This window comes from Aspergillus pseudonomiae (genome assembly GCF_009193645.1).
Source record: "Aspergillus pseudonomiae strain CBS 119388 unplaced genomic scaffold BDV37scaffold_55, whole genome shotgun sequence".
Lineage (NCBI taxonomy): Eukaryota > Fungi > Ascomycota > Eurotiomycetes > Eurotiales > Aspergillaceae > Aspergillus > Aspergillus pseudonomiae.
In genome coordinates, this window is record NW_022476047.1 from 83,409 (window position 1) to 102,185 (window position 18,777).

The following is an 18,777-nucleotide window of genomic DNA, read 5'->3' on the forward strand; positions in this document are numbered from 1 at the left end:
TCAAATATAAAAAAATAGTCGTCCCCCGAGCCGGAATCGAGCCAGCGACCTTCTGATTACAAGGTAAGAAATCCCATTACAGTCAGACGTCATATCCAACTAGACCATCAGGGGTTTAGACGTGCCGACGTAAGACATAAATATGCCTATAGATGAAGTCCTGAAGTTCAGGTCATCTCGAGATTCCATGAAGCCCAAACTGAGCGCTCAAGGAGACTCAGTCCGGACTTTAGTTGTCCCATTGGCTCAGCCTTGGTTGATTCCGAGGGACTCATTATCTAATGAACATGCTCACAGCGTTCCACCCCATGCAATACGGCCATTATCCTCCTTCATACGCTGCTAAGTGACGGTCCACTCTATCCAACAACAATGGAAGACACTCTAGTATCCCTAAACTCTCACCTGGAGAAGGAATACTAGATACTTCAGAGCGAGCCTATTCAGCAGGAGCTCTATAGCGCCCTTCACAACCATGACTAGGACGCCTTACCTAGTGCCTCTGCCATATCTCGCGCAAATCAATCTACCTGTTGTATGCTATCGACTACCTGCTGGAGCCAGGTCGATCCCCATGAGTGTCGCGGCGTGTGCATATTTCGACACCACTGACCGGCTCATAAGTTTGCCCGCCATCTTGTTCTTGTTGCGTTGGGCTACCTTAATGAAGCACAGTGCTCGGATAGTATCGGGTATGGCTACTAATGTACAGTATATTTTGTTTCTGTACCAAAGGTGAAAGGGGATATACCTCCCACAGAGAAGCAGAGATTCATTCTTAAGAAAGATCAACTATCTGAACTCAGACTTTCTAACAAGGAAACTGTGGCCTGCGCTCTGATTAGGCAAGGATTTGCATAAATCTAAGCGAAGTCTCATACAGATCGTTTCCTCGTCAGAAGGTCTGAGCCTGCTGAGATAACATGCGAGGTACGGAGTATGGAAGGCGAGGCGCTAAATATTCTAGATAGATTGTAATATCGGTAGTGGCGACCGCTCGAAGTGCGATACCAAATCATACTTGTATCCGTTCTACAGAAGGTCGCCTGGGACAGTACGACGTGTCTTTCTACGTGTAGAATCCAGTGTCCCACTCGCCGAATTGGTAATTGCTTCAAGTCCCTGTACACCAAGCCTTGCATCTGCAGGACCTGGTCTATCCTAGAGCGTGCCGAAAGTCAATGAATCCTGGTGGTGCATAAGGAAATAATATAAGCGAAACTCAGAATAATGTAGTACAATATCAATTCGCCTGCTCCAGCTTCAGAAGGGACTTTGCCGCGTCGACTATCGAGTCTTCCAAGGGACGATACCTCAGCCCCAATACATTCTCTGACTTGGACGCATCGATGTCATAGACATCGTGTAGTCCGGATTGTGGTTTACCCAAAGGAACACGATCTCTCACTTCCGCCACCCTATCTCGGAGAATATCAGCTATTCGCTGATAACTGTATCTACCTTCAGAAACCAAGAACCGCTGTCCTCCAGCCTCGGGAACCTCGAAGGCTTTTAGATGCGCTTCAGCAACATCACGCACATCCACCCATGCCCACACTGAAGTTTCTGGCATAGAGTGGCTTGGTTTTGACATGGGCGACATGAGGCGATACACATCCATAGACGAAGTGTTCAGGTTAACCAGGCTTGCTGTAGCGTTCTTCACCGGACCAAACACGTACGGCGGGCAGATCGTGACCAGGTCAAATGGAGGCTTCTCTGTGGCCATGAAATCCCACGCTGCATGCTCCGCCATGGTCTTTCCTGTGCAGTAGGATACCATATCCGGGGTACCCTCACTTATGGCCTCCGCATATGTTATCGGATTCCAGTCTTCCTCCGTGTATACGTAGTCTGGCCGGTCTCCCTTTGACATATCGAGTATATCGGCAAAAGAAGACGTATGGATGACCCGGCGGATCTGAGGGCCATTTCTCTTAATTGAGTCCAGCAGATTGACCGTTCCGTCGATAGCAGGTCGCATCAGATCTCGTTCTTTGTCGTCGACTTCCGTTTGGAAGGGTGCCGCGGTGTGAATGACACCGATGACTCCTTCGATGGCCTCGTCGAAGGCTTTGGCAGCAACGACATCAGGTACAATGACAACGCTCAACTTGTCTTGATACTCCTGAAAGGTATAGCGGACCTTATTGGCCGTCTGTTCGGATCGAGCTGTGCCGCGGACATTGTAACCGGCACGCAGGAACGATTCAACGACGTGGGTGGCGACGAAGCCTGATGCCCCTGTAATTAAGACAGTCTTGTTGGCCATGGTCCTGCAGCAGAGTACTGAGTATAACGGTGGGGATGTTGTTGCTAGGACCCTATGGATGGAGGTTTCAACTCACTCGTTTCATCGCTTCCGCCTGTTTATATAGGTGCTCAGAGGTTCACAAAACGAGCCAAGCATCTCTCGATGCTGCCGATGTGACATCATGCCCGTGAGCAACCCACGAGGCATTCTTGGACACCGCTTCGTGTCCTTCCTAAATTGAGCCTTTTATTTTGGTCATTCAGCTCCATTGCTTGTTTTGTGTTAAGCGCCAAGAAAGAGCAGCAAGTTACCACCGATATTCATTCGTGCCCGTGGCTGAAAAAGCGGGTTACAGGCAAAACTCTAATGCCATGATGCACAGCCCATGCAGTTGCTACATATTGAGCAACAGCCGATCGCTTCCGGTGATTGCAACGGGACGAAGTTGGGCCACAAACCCAGGTTCATGGGATGTGTTGGCGGCTTCACGGTCCAGGTTTGCTGAAACTTGTACTAGGTACCTAATCGACGCATGGATATGCCTCTTCTGTCCTATTGGGTACAGTTGTGACCTTATTCTAGCAGCAACAATACAGAAATGGTGGTTTGAAAATTACAACGTCAAACTACCTTGCATCATAGGGCTTTAGAGCATTCTTTAACTTTTCCATTCGGATAGTTCAGTCATTCTCGTGGTCGTTAATGGGTATCAATTGGTAACACATGTTCCAACATGCAACCGGTTCAGCATGGTAGACTCTCTACGCAGCCCATGCGTCATTAAGTACCTTCTGTCCTAACGCCAGCGTTTTGGACGGTTCCTCTCCCAGCCACTCCGGCTCTAAGCGATCGATATTGGCTTCGATCTCCCACGCACGGCCCCCTTCCACGTACATGGATGTCCCATTTAGAGAGTCGTTCGCTAACACGCCAGCAGAGACGAGAGCCACCTCCTGAGGGGTGCTCACGGGCAAGCCTTCCTTGGTCCAGCGGTCGTGCACGGTCTTTGTAAGGGTAGTGCGGGTCTCCGTCATCCAGGGGCAGATGGTATTGATGCGGAGATTGTGTTTGTATGGCGACGGGAAGTAGGGGCGAAGAGAGCGCATGAGGCCTTGCACACCGTGCTTGGAGGCCTGGTAGATAGACACACCCGGTGTCTCCTTGAAGCCCGCGGCGCAGGAGAACAGCAAAATGGATCGATCCACTGCGGGCCCACGGTTATGGCGGAGGTAGACACTCGCAATACGGGTCACATAGAGTGAACCGATGAGGTTGACGTCGATATCCTTCATAGAAGGAGGCTGGTGAAAGCTCAGTACACTACCCTCCTATGAGCATGTATAGACGAGGACTTACCTCTTGCACCGACTCCAGACTCAACTTTTGGTCAAACCAATTGTTGCCCGCCTCCATGCTGCCCGCTGTGACAACCACATGATCGATACGCTTGTAGGTCTTGAATGCACGGTCAAAGAGGGAGACGACGGCCTGGTAGTCGGTGATGTCGGCGGTGTAGAAGGAGGTTCGGGGAGGCTTGGGTGGAAGGGCCGGGTCCCAGTAGACAGGCCACTTGTCTCGACATTTCTTGCTTAGGGCCTCTCCTTGGGCGACATCGATATCGCCAATGCAGACGTGAGCGCCGCTTTGGCAACAGAGCTCAACAAGGCTAGCTCCAATGCCATTGGCACCACCTATCACAAAGCGAGTTAGGTTGGGCACCCAGTGGAGCTCAGAGGGGATTACCTACCCACAATCAAGATCACCTTCTCATTGAAAGCCTCCTTGAAGTCGGCACCGGGAAAGAATTGGGTGAGGGCTGCAGCAGAGTTGGAGGATGGGACAGGTTCCGAAGGGGCAATCATTATGTAGGGCTGATGTCGAAGCTAAACAAACTGTTTTTAAAAATGGAAAGTAGGCAAGGTAAGGCTGGAAATAATGGAGAATAAATGAGAGATTGGAAAGATTTGAATATTGAACTTCCGGGGACATTAGGGGGTCTTTTATGCCGGGTGAGCAGACACTTGCGTCCTCCAGATAACGCTCCTTGTGCACACATATTCAGGTATCTGCGAGCCAATCAGGGTCGATGGTGTATAGTAAGGCAATCAACGCGAGGTTCTCGATCCCTGGGTCTTGGTGGAGTCTGCATCGGACGAGTAGCTGGGTATTCCGACATTGTTGGACGGACAGTGGAAAGCACTCCACCGTCATCGTTCTTCCCCGCCTGCCACTATCGCTCTCACCCACTGTGGATCAGTCGATCGGCATAATGCGGGGAGGGGGTGAGAGAACGATATCTGGAGATAGTTGGGAAGTGAGGGCTGGGTGGATGCATGATTGTCGATGTGGTGTCGATGTGGATTGGAATGGGAGGCAGAGGATCAAGAAATGGAATGTTGGTTTTTGGTTTCAAGAACACAAAAGAATGAGGGTGAGGTACATACAAAACAATCCATTGTCGGAACCTGAGGCCAACGCGGGTTGGGGGTTGCCTGGATCACTGGACCATGCAAAACCCCCCCTCCACACAATGCCGTCTTCTGTACACCATCATATCCTTCCCGATCGCCATACTTTCCATATTGTGCTCACATTTATTAACTTTTCTGCCTGGTACTTCCGTCAACTTCCCAAGCCACCAACAAGACAAGACCTAACAAGACCTGAGCAGAAGCCATTGCCGTCATGGGAATGCCATGGCTCAATGCAACCATCCCGGTGCAGGCCATTAGTGTCCGTATCAAAGCACCTCGCCAGGGGTTTAAGATTGCGCGAGCGAAATTGCCAATCAGAACAGAAATTGACATTGTTCCCTCCTTCCAACCGTCAAAGACGGGGTTGACGTCTGATCCACCAAGGCCAACAACACCAATCGCTGCAGCCATTCCGACATCTGCGGGCCCCGCTAATTCCCTCGGTAACCACAACTGGTGAAGGATCAACCTCCGAATTCCCCGTTGTTTGCCTATGGCACTGTTCGCCAACTCTATAATAGAAATTGACAGCCACTAATGCAAGTACCGGTTGGGGCTGAGCCATACAAGTCGGTGCGCTGTTCACCCATCTGCGCGATGATCAATATGGCTGAGATGGTGAGGTATGGTGGCCTGCACGGCCTGCTTCCATCGCGGGAAGTAGAGTTCCGTCGATTCTCTCATTCCTGCACAAGAAAAATGGTGTTACCACGATCGGGAAAAATCTTGCCTTTAACTTCCGCCATGACTGGTCGATTGCAGTGACGCGGCAGCTTCTAGAGCAAAACCCATGGTGATGATGCAAGCGGCATTATCCTCAGCAATCAGCTCAGGACTGCTCTGTCCATCCGCATAAGTTACCCTGATAAACCGTGCCGAGATTGGTGCGCCGAGACTTTTGGCTGAGCCAGCAATTTTGGCAGGAGGCTAGGGGCCTTGTCCGGAAAGTCCTGTAAGTGCCTCAGCCGTGTGTACAGGGAGACAATAATTATTACGGAGCAGGGTGCTCCGTTATGACTATCCATGTACGGTGTTGTTAGTCCTTCATGGTCAGCGTCAAGCAATTCGACAGAAGCCAAAATCGAGCCATTGTAGACATCCCATTGCAACAAGAGCGTCCCAGTGGAATTCAATCTACCCTTCGATTGCCCACACTTCTCTCGTGGGTCTCCACCGGTTCCACTTCTATACGACCCTATCATTACTTTGAAGCGACATCGTCTCAATCAGAAAGGTCCTTGAACCAATCTAGCTTGATACCAAAAGCGGGTACAAGTTCCTGCTCGCGGGGAAACACATCGTTAGATTAATGTTCCCGGTCGTGTCTACAATACGGGTCATTCTACGTTGGCTCGAAGGGTGCCTATGCATGGACTCACTGCGTACAGCATTGGCATAGTTACTCCACTCGGGACCCAACTAGTATTTGCTGTAGCTCTTCCACGGCAAACGGATCGCGGAAATAACACCATGCACCAATCAGAACCCGCATACGTATTCTTTAGTGCACTACTTGGTGCTGAGCCGTTCCTATACTTGGTTTGGTAATTTGTACGGGATGAGTTTGGCCAAGGCAGCCGCCCTTTTCCTCTAAGAATGGGTGTGTGGCCTGATACGCCTCCCGAATCCCAGCCTGGTCGTGTCCAACATTCCCTTTGCTCCTAGATGAGCAGACTATCCCAGGCCTTCTATGCTCGGAGGCTCTAGGGAGTATATTCGTGTTCAGCCAGCGAGCCTCGTTTGCGAAACGAGCGACCTGGACATTGATCCAATGCACGATACTGGACCCAAGGATGGAGAATGTCTGTTACAGGCACTTAGGCAATGAGTTTGAATTTGCATTGATTTGCTCGGCACACTGGTCCACAGCATCCATCCAACACTCTCCACACTCGAGGATCTTGCCTAAACTAAACCTTGGAGCATCTTTCATATATCAATCAGTCGAGACATGGTAAATCCTCTCAAACGGGGCCTCAAAACATCCTTCTCAAATACCCATATAAGTCTCGACAGTTCGTGTTCCATGTCACTGTCTTCCGAAAACGGAACAAGTCAACTCATGATGGCGAAAGAACCGGCTTGCGTCACCACCAGGACCAACAATCTGGTCCTCATCCCAGTATTAAAGTGTTCATATTCGCCAGATATAGTTCTGGATGTAATGTCCATGATGCGCATACTACCACAAAACACATACGACTAACCGTCTATCGACGTACGATAGACCAGTCAACATCAATCCTATCCGATGTACTGATCTCAACGGAGCAAGGGGGACAGTGAGACTGATAAACCTTGTCTGTACAGTGCCTAGGTTCCCGGAGGTTAGTTGGAAGGGAAATATACACTTGTGAGGGTATTACGAAGATCAAAACTGATGATTGTCCGAAGTTGTCATTCTTCCGAGCTCGGGTGCAGCTTCGGGCCCGAAGTCAGGCAAATTTGGTGAAGGCAGGATGCGTCTCGGGCCCGACCGTCTCCTCCCACAACGTATAAGAATATGGAAAAAAAGCCCCATTGTGGAATGTAATTCACAGCACGACTAGAGTGAGATCCTCATCATCTGGACAGAATTCGTTCCTCGCTCCAATTCAAAGATTGTTTTACTCAATTTCATTCGACATCATGAAGTCTCCTTCGGTTCACCAACCCGTCATCATTGTTGGGGCCAACCTGGTCGGGCTCTCGGCCGCTCTGTGTCTATCCAAACAGACAGTACCTACCATTGTCCTGGAGAAACATGCAGGCATCTCGAAGCACCCACGTGCTATTGGCTTTACGTCGCGGACGTTGGAAATATATCGACGGCTCGGCATCGCAGATCAAATCCCAGAAATCCCCAAAGACTTCAATCTGATGAGAGCGAGAGTCGAGAGCATGACAGGAAAATGGTTTGAAAGCACGTCCTGGTCAGACACAGACAGCTCCAATAAAAGGTCAAGCCAAGAAGTACCTGCTCCGAAGAAACAGTATTCGCCATCTCGCGGCGCAGCCTTGCCACAAGATCAATTGGAAGCTATCCTCCAAGCGGCAGCCGTCGAAAGAGGTGTGGACATCCGGCGACAGCATAGGGTAGCAGACGTGCAGCAGAACGCACATGGTGTCACTGTGACAGTGGTCGACCCCCAGGAAAAGGAGACACAAATCGAAGGCTCATATCTCATCGCTGCAGACGGCAATCGCAGCACAGTTCGTGAGCTACTCCACATCCCACGGAATGGGCGCGGCCATATGCAGACCATGCGCAGCGTCCTGTTCCGCGCTCCATTGGAGCAGTATATGCAGGGAGTGCACCAATTCAATATCGATCAGCCGGATCTCAAAGCGTTTATGACGACCTACAATGACGGCCGGTGGGTGTTGATGTTTCACGATGACGTTGAGCGTGATGAACCCACCCTTCGCTCGGCGATCAACCAAGCCATCGGTAGATCGGACCTACCCGTTGACATAATCACGACCGGTCGCTGGGACTTAGCAGCTCTTGTCGCAGACACCTTCCAGTCGGGGCGTGTTTTTCTCGCCGGTGATGCGGCACACACGCTGCCACCGAACCGAGGAGGATATGGAGCAAACACAGGAATCCACGATGTTGATAACCTCGCCTGGAAGCTCGCTGCCGTTCTATCGGGCAAGGCATCGCCCGGACTTTTAGACACATACGACGCAGAACGGCGTCCCGTTGCCCTCCTTCGCCATGATCAAATCTTTGCCCGAGCCGATTACAAAGTCCACCTCGACAAGGCCACGCCCGCCGGTAAAAAGCTCGATGATAATGCGATGGAGTTTGGACAACTGTATCTATCGAAGGGCTTCATTGGAGTCGACAATAACCTCCCGCGAGCGCTGAAGCCAGACGAATGGGCCGGCCAGCCGGGTACGCATGTGCCACATTTCTGGGTCACTCAAGGTGGCAACCCCCTTTCTATCTTAGATGTGGTGGGCGAGGACTCATGGACGTTGGTCTCCGAGTCAGCAGAATGGGGGGACATCGTGGCTCAGGTGAATCTCAGATCATTAGTTACGTTGAAGCATGTTTGCATCGGAAGAGACGTTCAATTTACTGACGAAGGGAGCTTCCAAGAGGCACTGGGAGTGTCTGCCACTGGCGCATCGCTCCTGCGACCGGATGGGTATATTGCGTGGAGGACGAAGGGAATGCCAGCAAACCCTATTAAATGCCTCAATGATGTTGTGGCTCAGGTCACCTTTCGGGTGAATAGCCGTCAGGACTGAATGATGAATCCCGGTGGACTTTTGTATTCTCTTTGGCGTTGGGAGGTTATCGGCTCTGACTTGGGCTTCTGTGCACAGTACACAATGAACTGATAGGGACATCTCATAATATTCATTAATGCTTCAGTGATTATCGAGGCGCTTGCTATGGTAGCTGTAAGTCAAAGGATATGAAATCCAAGAAATAGGCTGTTGTAGAAATCATTACAAGCTGGACACAGAAGGGCACAAGCTTCATCAGGTCATGTCCACTCTCGGTCCAAAGTCCATAACCACAGAGCTGGTCTTTACATTGCCCTGGTGGCTGGAAACTGGAGTCCAACGTCATCACTTTCTTAGCGTGTTCTCAATCCAGTCAGTATCCATATCAATATCAATCTGATGTAAAACTTCTTCCCACAGTCCTGGGTCGTCGTTGATGTCAAAGTTGAAATTAATGTCCCGCATCGTTGGTAGATCTTGTTGCAGTGGCCACGGTGACAGTGCCGGAGGATGCTCGTCAACCACGTTCGTGGATGGTGTTGGCCGCTGCGTACTATTTGGAGTGACAGGAAGCTCAAGCATGGCTTCCTCTCTTCTCGTACGATTCGGACCAATGGCGGACTGCAGTTCAAGTAACAGTGAATGACGCGAGCCGAGGTACGTATTTCCACGGTCCGCCATGCCGCGAAGCAGATTCAATGCCGTTTCCATCGCTCGGGCATTTGTTTCGTTATGTGGGAATGCAGCATTCACCATCACCAGAAGAAGGGCAGCAGAGAAGATATACTCCCCGTCCAGATATCCATACGTGGCTTTTAGGGCAGTCCATACCATCAGCTGTTGAAAATCCCAAGAAGCGAAATAGGGTCTACTCACCGACCAAATTGTGCTTCGCAGCGGCATCCATTATCACCGTAGTAGCCCGCGCTGCTGTTATGCAGCTGTCGATCACAGCTACCGTGTTTTGAGATAGACCGTCCTTCCAGTCCTCTGTAGCAGAACCTCGTGCTTCGGCATCCAATCGCCGCTGGATCACATAGAAGACCAACGGCCTAGCTGTCATGTTCACGCAGGAGTAAAAGTGTAAGAAGATCGACACCAGCTCACGGTTAATATGAGTATCCAAGGCCGAAAAATCAATGCGCAGCCGGTCGGGTATCCGTCGCAGCCATTCAGACAAATCGTTCGTAATACTTTGGACGGATGCTAATAAGTTTGAGCCGGATCGAGGTTTCTTGCGATAAATTTCTAGCCTCACCGTTAGTTAGAAAATTCCTTAGCAGGACAAGGGGATTCTTCACCTTCCCCAATTCTGCCTAAAATCCTAGACAGCTGAGTATAATATGTAAGCACAACTGATGGCCATGGAACCGCGGGGGAAGCTTCAGCTGGAATCGGCCATGTAGTTCCGATATCTTCGTCTTGTATGGTGATCGGATTCCCCGATTTTACTGACAATAGTCGGTCCAGACTGTACACAGACCACCAAGCTCGGCGCCGACGGTTTCGGTCTTCTTCACTAATCGCTGGGTCTGAAACCTCCTGATGAAGACCCAATGATATTGCCATGCGGAGGGCAAGACCGATCTGGACACGTTTACACGTTAGCAGCTTCGATGGCATCTAAATGGTTTGCCAGACGTACATAGAGGAAGGCAGCATCTCGCCGGTTGAGGTTCTGCATATAATACGCCACATAGCATAGGACCTCCACAAAGAATATGGAGCCTTCTTCATGGATATCGGGTAAAAAGCGCAGGGCATGTTTGAAGTACTTGAAGCCCGGCGGGCCATCATCTCCGGACCATTGGTTTACCGAGTACATGAGACCAAACGCTATGACGAGCAGAGCTTGGCAGTAAACTAGGCATAATTCTCGGTTGGAGAAGTCGGGCGGTTGGTTGTATACAACCTGTAGTCGTTCCTCGAAGTCCTGCGGGTGAATGAGGGAGAATATCGTCCCAATGTAGGCATACTGGACCCAGAACAACCGCTTAGCAAATTCAAGAGGTGGTAGTTGAGGAAGGCCCCGTGTCATCGACCGACGTAGCGATGAAGGATCATCATATAGCGGACGGACATCCCACGCTAGATTAGTTGAGGTTGGATTCAACCGTTTCGCTAAATGGGTAGCCGACGATGCACCGACAAATTCTACTAAATGTTAGCCAAGATCATGACAGAGTATATATAATTGAGGACTACGCACGGTGTTCTCCGGACCGGTTCAGGAATAAGTGATCGGTGCCCTGATACCACCAGTCATCACGGTCAAGAGGCACCTCGGTACTGGTGTACGGGGTGGATTGGACAGGGCTAGCAGTGGTGAACAGTGAAGACTGGCGGCTGTCCTGTGAACGGGATGCATTGGTCTGGGTCTGGGCCTGAAGTTGAGCTCGCGCTTGAGATTGGAGTTGACGATAATAACTTGATATCGAGTCAGTCAGGTTGCCTCAGCTGATGTGCCCTCGAGTCATGTGCAGTACCTTTCGGGAATGGAAACACGCTTCTCAGCTTCGGAGTAGACACACACTTGCCCGGCGTCCTCGCATGCAGCGCATGGATACGGTGGATTGCCAGCACAACGGGTTTTTCTGTTGCGACATCGATTACACCTGTGGTCAACCGTTAGTTATCGTGACTCTACAGCAACGTAACCACCCGTCACCTACGCTACGATGGACCGTCTCGCATTGGAGCGGTCTTCCGAACGATGTTGTAACCCACTGCGGTCCTTTCCTTGCGCCATTTGACAGGCTAATGAACATGTCGCACACCCTCAATGAGGGATGAATTAAACAATACCGACTACAGGTACTGCGCCCGTCAATTTTGGCTCTCAGGTTTAGTCGTGGTGCCGATCCACGCACACGCTGTTCTTAGAAACCGGTGGTCTTGTTGCCCGCGGAATTGATGTTGATGGCGTGGGTCCACGATGAATGAACGAACGCACGGACATGCAAGCTATACCCCCCACAGATTCCGATTGGACTTTGACAGTGTATTGACCTTTTGCCGTCTTGTGTAGAAGAGATTCATTCCCACTAGCAGGGACGGGAACTGCAGACGATGTGGTGTGTACGGTCGCGTGCCATGATCCCTGGCAAAAGTGAGCGGATACGAACCGGTTGTGGGACCCAAAGAGTCAAGCCCCTGACGCTTGACTAATTATCGCTGTTATCTGGATTGCTATCAGTTCTCAACTCTTTTTCCCCTCTCTTCCTTTCCCCACATTTAAGCGTTGGATGGTCCCGTCAATGCAGCACATCGGCCCGATGGGGCACCACGTTTCCTGCAATCCATTACTTGGACAACTAGAGAGGTGGGAGCGATTAGTCAAGAGCTAGAAAGTCAACAAAGTTGATTCCACGGACAAAAATAACATGTCGGTGGGTAATTGGGGACCGTCGGAGTGAACCACAAGGCCAACTGCCAATTTCCGGCTATTTTTCTTCCTTCGGGTCCCCTTGGGAATATCGCGGCCCAAAAAAATAGGGGACAATTTTGGCAACGGTTGGGCGTGCTACTCGCAAATCTGAACTACAACAAAACTCGGCTGTTTCTACAGGCTTTTTAGAAAGATGCGCAGTGTTTTAGTTGGGCATCGGCAATGGTTGTGTGTGTAATTGCAATCTTAATCTTGGGATTATTCGCCTTTGTGCGCGCTCTTTGCAACTACACCCGCTTAAGCACTGTTCCTGGTCCGCTGTTCACCGGCTTATGTGACTTGTGGAGGACATACGCTCGCAATACAGGCAACTATGGTTGTAGTGTAGCTGGCCTTCATAAGAAATACGGCAAGGTCGTCCGTTTAGGGCCTCATTCCATCAGCGTTTCCGACCCTACGGCCATCTTTCCGGTGTATAATGGTCGGCCGAGTGAAAGGGTAACGTCCATGACGCGTCACCGTGGTATCTGGGTACTGATCGATTTCGTAGTCAACATTTGAGCATGACAATCGTACCACATTCGCCCAAGGCTCGTCCGCGAGGACGACCGATGTTGAAAGTACTCTGCTGAGCAAGGCCACTCGTCGGAGGTGTCTGGAATCGGCAATGCGATATGAAGGCATAGTTGATCAGGCAGCCAACAATTTGATGACATCTCTCAGGCAACAACCCGTGGTGCACTTAACGACCTTCCTTCAGGGTTTTACCGCTGACTTCATTCATCGTCTGGTCCTGGAGGAATCGGTCACCCAAGATATGCCTTCCAACGCTCAGCGGGCATGTTGCCACTGGTATAACCGTCCAACAAAGTGGTTCACATTTCCAACGATCGAATATGCGCTCCTAAGAAGCCCGGCCGCTAGGTTAAAAAGGCGCCGTGGCATTTCATTTGTCCAAAAAACTCAGGGAGGGATCAACAGTAGTCGATCGTTTAGGGCTACGGATGACCGTGCAATTAGCTCCAGCCTCGACCTTCCCCGAGGTTGCGACGGCGCATATGACTGTATTGCTATGGCTTTTATCTCAACGTTTTCCTCCTTGTTAAAACACGAAACCGTCATGGCGAGGCTCCGATCTGAAATAGACACGGCGTTCAACAAGGGCCTACTCTCCGACCCTCCTCGGTGGCAAGAACTGGGTAAACTCCGTTACCTTGACGCTGTTATCAAGGAATCAATGCGCCAGCTGCCTAGCTTAAGCTACAACCGTGAGGTCGTAACACCCCCCGAGGGCGCTATCGTTGCAGGGTACTACATTCCTCCGGGAACCATGATGGAACTTCATTCCGAAGCCTTACGAGGCGATCCTAGTACTTATGGGGAGGACGTCCATAATTATCGACCGGCACGTTGGCTCAATGTTGACCCGCGACAACGGTGGGCCATGATCCAAAACTTAATACCGTTCAGCACCAGCATCAATAATTCTCCAAAGGTTCGAGTCGCCTGGATGGAGCTGAAAAAGATTGTTGTCTTACTGCTTTTAAAGTTCAACGTGAGTTTTTTTCCCTCCGTTACGAATAGTACATTTGACTGACTCATATGATAGCTGGAGCTCATACGTCCTGGCGAAGGACCGATTCTCAGCGATATGTCTGACCAGGGCTTGCCACCATTGATGGCCTACTGTAGCCCGCGAAACCACTGAGTTATGAAATCACTATATAGTAACATAGAATACTGTAGATACCCCTTTGTTTGATCGAACATTCATACTCGATAGAGATAGATAGAAATGAGAGATTCAGATTCCCCGATGCATAATTTCTCTTATGGCATGACCGGATAGGACACCATCTAAGAGTTAACCATCTCTAGGGAGCATAGCATAGAACGGAGGGAGGTATGGGTGGATGTACGCAACAAGGGCAAAAGATGACACTACAATGATGCGTGCGTCGGAGAGTTCGGGCCGGAAATCCCGCCGCCGTTGATCATCGGCCCGACACGTGACCGCGGGGAAGGACGCAATCGGCAGGAATGCGAAGCAAGACGGTGGATGTGGGCTCGCAACAACCAGTCGGAGACCAGAGCGACTAAAATGATGGAGGGTTCCATGGCCTGTCCCGCTGTCGTTATCTCTGTCCCGCAGCAGGACGGCGGATGAAGGTATATTAAACCCGGGGAATACCCACCTTGTCAGTAGTACTACGTCTCTCCTCCTCCTTATATCCTCATCTCTCGATCCGGTCAATCTACCAGCACACGAGCAACATGGCCGGAGACGGGAAAATAACCATCTCAATCGACCGGGGAGGCACGTTCACAGATGTACATGCCATCGTACCCGGGAAACCTGACATCATCCTCAAGTTACTCTCCGTTGACCCCGCCCACTATCAAGATGCTCCCACCGAGGGTGTGCGCCAAATTCTCGAACTCGTCACGGGCGAGCCCCACCCCAGAGGACAACCGCTGAAGCTGGATCGGATTGGCTCTTTGCGCATGGGAACAACGGTGGCTACAAATGCGCTACTGGAGAGGAAAGGGGCTCGGTCAGTCCTGCTCACCACCAAGGGCTTCCGCGATCTGCTCAAGATTGGTGACCAGTCACGGCCAAACATTTTTGATCTGTCGATGGCCCGCCCAGGAGTGCTGCCAGAAGGCGTGGTTGAGGTCAATGAGCGTATCGTCCCATGCCATCCATCGGCGGATAAGGATTGCTTCGCCGGGGCTCGTATCGTGGAGGGTGTGACGGGGGAAAAGTTCCGTGTGGTGCAGGAGTTAAACCTTGAGGAGGTTCGCTCGGAGCTCCAGCGGTACAAGGACCAGGGTTACCAATCCCTGTCAGTCGCGCTAGTCCATTCATTCGCATACCCAGAGCACGAACGTCAGATTGGCGAGCTGGCCGAGAGTATGGGCTTCTCCGTGACGTTGTCCTCCAAGTTACAGCCGATGATCAAAATCGTCCCACGAGGCATGTCTGCCGCGGCCGATGCCTATCTCACCCCCGTCATCAAGACATATATCGACTCGATTTCGTCCAGCTTTGAAGGTGGCTTGGAGCGCCAGCACGAGTGCCGCTTCGAGTTCATGCAATCCGACGGTGGACTTGTCGATTTTCGCCGATTCAGCGGGCTGAAGGCGATTTTATCCGGTCCGGCAGCCGGTGTGGTCGGGTTTGCAGCCACCAGCTGGGATCCTATCGAGAAGACACCTGTGATCGGATTTGACATGGGCGGTACCTCGACGGACGTGTCTCGTTTCGACGGCCACCTCGAGCATGTGTTCGGATCCAAAGTTGCTGGTGTGCTTATTCAATCCCCACAGCTCGATATCAATACCGTCGCTGCAGGTGGCGGCTCGATTTTGTCGTATCGCAACGGACTGTTCTATGTCGGTCCTGAATCGGCCTCCGCCCACCCCGGTCCTGCTTGTTACCGCAAAGGAGGGCCATTGACAGTCACCGATGCTAATCTGTTCCTGGGCCGCTTGCTACCTGAGTACTTCCCGCACATCTTCGGCCCCAACGAGGACCAGCCTCTTGATATCGAAGTGACGACCAAACTTTTCCACGAGTTGACTCAGAAGATCAATGCGGAGCGAAAAGAGAAGGGGCAGCCGGAGTACGCTCCAGAAGAAGTTGCTCTAGGATTCTTGAAGGTGGCCGATGAGTCGATGGCTCGCCCTATCCGCAACCTGACCCAAGCTCGTGGTTTTGAAACTGCTTCGCATCACCTCGCTTGTTTCGGAGGCGCCGGTGGTCAACATGCATGCTCGGTTGCGGCGTCACTGGGTATCTCACGCATTATCATCCATAAGTACTCTTCTGTCCTGTCCGCGTACGGGTTGGCGCTGGCCGAGGTAGTCAAGGAGTCTCAGGAGCCGGTCTCCGCTGACTTTGAGACCTCCCAGTCAAGCCTTGAGAAGCGCTTCAATGACATGACAGACAATGCTACGGCAGAAATGAACACTCAAGGGTTCCCAGCTGATCAAGTGCGGCACGAGCTGTACCTCAATATGCGCTATGAAGGTTCCGATACCAGTTTAATGATCTTGAAACCGGAAGATGACTCAGGCTTTCTGGAGCAGTTCAAGACCCGGCATCGCAGAGAATTCAACTTCAATTCCGATCGAGCCGTCCTGGTGGACGACATTCGTGTGCGAACGATCGCTTCATCAAAGGTGCGCACGGAGAAGAGCCCTCTGGTCCAGTTACGGGAGGCCACCTTACAAGATGTGACCGGAACTCCGGACAGTACGACGAGTGCCTACTTTGATGGCTACTCCAGCCGGATTAACACGCCGGTGTATCTCCTGGATAAGCTTCAGAAAAACGCTCGCGTCCATGGCCCTGCCGTTATCATTGACAAGACCCAGACAATCGTGGTGGCTCCTAACTCCGTAGCCAAAGTCCTGGATACTTGCATCGTCATTGATTTGAAGGAGGAACAGACTGCCGCCAATGGTGTTCCCTCCGAGCTCCCATCCGAGATCGACCCTATTAGATTGAGTATCTTCGGTCATCGTTTCATGTCCATCGCTGAACAAATGGGTCGGACCCTGCAGAAGACATCCGTCTCGACCAACATCAAAGAGCGCCTAGACTTCTCCTGCGCCTTGTTCTCTCCAGATGGCGGCCTCGTGGCCAATGCCCCCCACGTGCCTGTTCATCTCGGATCGATGCAATTCGCCGTTCGCTATCAACACGAGAAATGGTTGGGCAACCTGAGGGACGGTGACGTCTTAGTTGCCAACCATCCCAGTTGCGGTGGAACTCACCTTCCTGACATTACGGTAAGTCAATCCCAATGCACTCAAAGTTATTAGCAACCCTAACAAAACCGTATAGGTGATCACACCTGTGTTTGACAGGCCCGGTGGCAGCGAAATTATGTTCTACGTCGCGTCTCGTGGCCACCACGCAGATATCGGTGGTATCCTGCCAGGGTCAATGCCACCGAAATCAACCGAGCTCTGGCAGGAGGGTGCAGCAATTGAAGGAGAGAAAATTGTGAGCAACGGCGTATTTGAAGAGGAGCGTATAATCGACCTCCTGGTCAACAAGCCAGCACAACACCCGGGATGCTCCGGCTCACGGTGCCTCAGCGACAACCTCTCGGACTTGAAGGCTCAGATCGCCGCTAACACACGTGGTATCGCCCTTATTCAGTCCTTGTTCGCCGAGTACGGAGTTGAAACTGTGCAGAAGTACATGTACGCGATCCAAGCCACGGCCGAGACGGCCGTGCGCAACCTCCTGAAGGATCTCCACAAGCGCTTCAACGGCGAGCCCCTGGAAGCTGTCGATTACATGGACGACGGCACTCCGATTAGACTGAAGGTCACAATCAACGAGTCGGACGGATCCGCTGTCTTCGACTTCTCCGGCACCGGGCCCGAAGTTTACGGAGGCTGGAACGCCCCTATCGCTATTACCCACTCGGCCATCATCTACTGCTTAAGAGCCATGATCGCCTCAGACGTCCCTCTCAACCAGGGCTGTCTGGCGCCTATTGACATCCAAGTCCCGTCACCCAGCATCCTTTCACCGACCAAGACGGCAGCCGTCGTGGGCGGCAACGTTGTGACATCGCAGAGGATTACCGACGTCGTCCTGAAGGCCTTCCGCGCCTGTGCCGCCTCCCAGGGATGCTGCAACAACCTGACCTTCGGCACCAACTCCAAGGTCGACCCGGACACCGGCGCAACCATCCCCGGCTTCGGCTATTATGAGACCATCGCTGGAGGCAGCGGCGCGGGGCCAACCTGGAAGGGCGAGTCTGGCATCCACGTCCACATGACCAACACACGGATCACCGACCCGGAGATTCTCGAGAAGCGGTACCCGACCCTGCTGCGTCAGTTCACCCTCCGACCCGGCTCGGGCGGAAAGGGACTCCACCCCGGTGGTGACGGTGTCATCCGAGACATCGAGTTCCTGGCGCCTATGGAATGCTCGATTCTATCGGAACGGCGAGTCCATCGTCCCTACGGTCTGGAAGGAGGAGAGGATGCGCAGTCCGGTCTGAACCTGTGGATCTCCAAGGATGAGGAGACGGGTGAGGAACGCGTCGTGAATATTGGCGGTAAGAACACTGTTTCGATGAAGACACATAACCGTGTCGTGATCATGACTGCTGGTGGCGGCGGTTGGGGTGCTGCATAAACGGAAGTTCTCTGCTTGTATTACTTAATGGTGTTGTAAATCTGAGTTCGCGATGATTGTACGGGATTTTTTATGACTGATAATACACTTTTTTATGACCTGTGCTCATGGAACTACCATTGTAAAGTCGCGAAGTATCTCACTCGGATTTGCACTATCGACAGTCGGCGGACAGAATCCAATGCTACCCTTGCTACTCTTCTCTGTAACAGAGAAGAAGGTCCCAATGCTTTCAGAGTCATGGTATTACATTTCCAGGATCTCGAGGTCC

General features: G+C 51.6%; 7 protein-coding genes and 1 non-coding gene across 8 annotated transcripts; 4 read left to right on the forward strand and 4 right to left on the reverse strand.

Annotated features, from left to right (window-relative positions):
- Positions 1 to 21: 21 nt before the first annotated feature.
- Positions 22 to 114, reverse strand: BDV37DRAFT_t152. The gene has a single exon. It is a non-coding gene; the product is annotated as a tRNA-Tyr (tRNA).
- Positions 115 to 1,243: 1,129 nt separating this feature from the next.
- On the reverse strand, positions 1,244 to 2,787 carry BDV37DRAFT_295633 (SDR family oxidoreductase; the record flags this gene model as incomplete). The annotated part of the gene is made up of 1 exon (XM_032089939.1): positions 1,244 to 2,787. The coding sequence occupies exon 1, from the start codon at positions 2,270 to 2,272 to the stop codon at positions 1,244 to 1,246; it is 1,029 nt and encodes a 342-aa protein (XP_031939402.1). The 5' UTR covers positions 2,273 to 2,787.
- A 46-nt stretch (positions 2,788 to 2,833) lies between these two features.
- BDV37DRAFT_165225 (putative 3-hydroxyacyl-CoA dehydrogenase) lies at positions 2,834 to 4,228 on the reverse strand. The gene is made up of 3 exons (XM_032079240.1): positions 4,002 to 4,228; positions 3,611 to 3,945; positions 2,834 to 3,555 (listed from the first exon to the last, which is right to left on the reverse strand). Exons 1-3 carry the CDS (start codon positions 4,114 to 4,116, stop codon positions 3,016 to 3,018), a joined length of 990 nt encoding a protein of 329 aa, XP_031939403.1. The 5' UTR covers positions 4,117 to 4,228; the 3' UTR covers positions 2,834 to 3,015.
- Positions 3,996 to 5,181, forward strand: BDV37DRAFT_165493 (uncharacterized protein). The gene has a single exon (XM_032079242.1). The coding sequence runs from the start codon at positions 4,341 to 4,343 to the stop codon at positions 5,094 to 5,096; it is 756 nt and encodes a 251-aa protein (XP_031939404.1). The 5' UTR covers positions 3,996 to 4,340; the 3' UTR covers positions 5,097 to 5,181.
- Positions 5,182 to 6,643: 1,462 nt separating this feature from the next.
- Positions 6,644 to 9,130, forward strand: BDV37DRAFT_165222 (FAD binding domain-containing protein). Its single transcript, XM_032079239.1, has one exon. The coding sequence runs from the start codon at positions 7,357 to 7,359 to the stop codon at positions 8,965 to 8,967; it is 1,611 nt and encodes a 536-aa protein (XP_031939405.1). The 5' UTR covers positions 6,644 to 7,356; the 3' UTR covers positions 8,968 to 9,130.
- Positions 9,131 to 12,351, reverse strand: BDV37DRAFT_165221 (transcription factor domain-containing protein). The gene is made up of 7 exons (XM_032079238.1): positions 11,622 to 12,351; positions 11,436 to 11,564; positions 11,159 to 11,376; positions 10,595 to 11,103; positions 10,251 to 10,536; positions 9,826 to 10,197; positions 9,131 to 9,761 (listed from the first exon to the last, which is right to left on the reverse strand). Exons 1-7 carry the CDS (start codon positions 11,696 to 11,698, stop codon positions 9,295 to 9,297), a joined length of 2,058 nt encoding a protein of 685 aa, XP_031939406.1. The 5' UTR covers positions 11,699 to 12,351; the 3' UTR covers positions 9,131 to 9,294.
- Positions 12,352 to 12,559: 208 nt separating this feature from the next.
- Positions 12,560 to 14,045, forward strand: BDV37DRAFT_285058 (putative cytochrome P450 monooxygenase; the record flags this gene model as incomplete). The annotated part of the gene is made up of 3 exons (XM_032087636.1): positions 12,560 to 12,835; positions 12,888 to 13,892; positions 13,947 to 14,045. 3 exons carry the CDS (start codon positions 12,560 to 12,562, stop codon positions 14,043 to 14,045), a joined length of 1,380 nt encoding a protein of 459 aa, XP_031939407.1.
- Positions 14,046 to 14,273: 228 nt separating this feature from the next.
- On the forward strand, positions 14,274 to 18,721 carry BDV37DRAFT_165229 (5-oxoprolinase). Its single transcript, XM_032079241.1, has 2 exons — positions 14,274 to 17,134; positions 17,190 to 18,721. Exons 1-2 carry the CDS (start codon positions 14,612 to 14,614, stop codon positions 18,504 to 18,506), a joined length of 3,840 nt encoding a protein of 1,279 aa, XP_031939408.1. The 5' UTR covers positions 14,274 to 14,611; the 3' UTR covers positions 18,507 to 18,721.
- The last annotated feature ends 56 nt before the right edge of the window (positions 18,722 to 18,777 follow it).

Coding starts and splice junctions, on each gene's coding strand:
- BDV37DRAFT_165229 (XM_032079241.1), top strand. CDS start 14,612: ATGGCCGGAGACGGGAAAATAACCATCTCAATCGACCGGGGAGGCACG. Junction 17,135..17,189: donor CTCACCTTCCTGACATTACG/GTAAGTCAATCC, acceptor AAAACCGTATAG/GTGATCACACCTGTGTTTGA.
- BDV37DRAFT_165221 (XM_032079238.1), bottom strand. CDS start 11,698: ATGGCGCAAGGAAAGGACCGCAGTGGGTTACAACATCGTTCGGAAGAC. Junction 11,565..11,621: donor GCGAGACGGTCCATCGTAGC/GTAGGTGACGGG, acceptor GGTTGACCACAG/GTGTAATCGATGTCGCAACA. Junction 10,537..10,594: donor GAGATGCTGCCTTCCTCTAT/GTACGTCTGGCA, acceptor AAACGTGTCCAG/ATCGGTCTTGCCCTCCGCAT.
- BDV37DRAFT_165493 (XM_032079242.1), top strand. CDS start 4,341: ATGGTGTATAGTAAGGCAATCAACGCGAGGTTCTCGATCCCTGGGTCT.
- BDV37DRAFT_165222 (XM_032079239.1), top strand. CDS start 7,357: ATGAAGTCTCCTTCGGTTCACCAACCCGTCATCATTGTTGGGGCCAAC.
- BDV37DRAFT_165225 (XM_032079240.1), bottom strand. CDS start 4,116: ATGATTGCCCCTTCGGAACCTGTCCCATCCTCCAACTCTGCTGCAGCC. Junction 3,946..4,001: donor GAAGGTGATCTTGATTGTGG/GTAGGTAATCCC, acceptor GCTTTGTGATAG/GTGGTGCCAATGGCATTGGA. Junction 3,556..3,610: donor GTCTGGAGTCGGTGCAAGAG/GTAAGTCCTCGT, acceptor AGCTTTCACCAG/CCTCCTTCTATGAAGGATAT.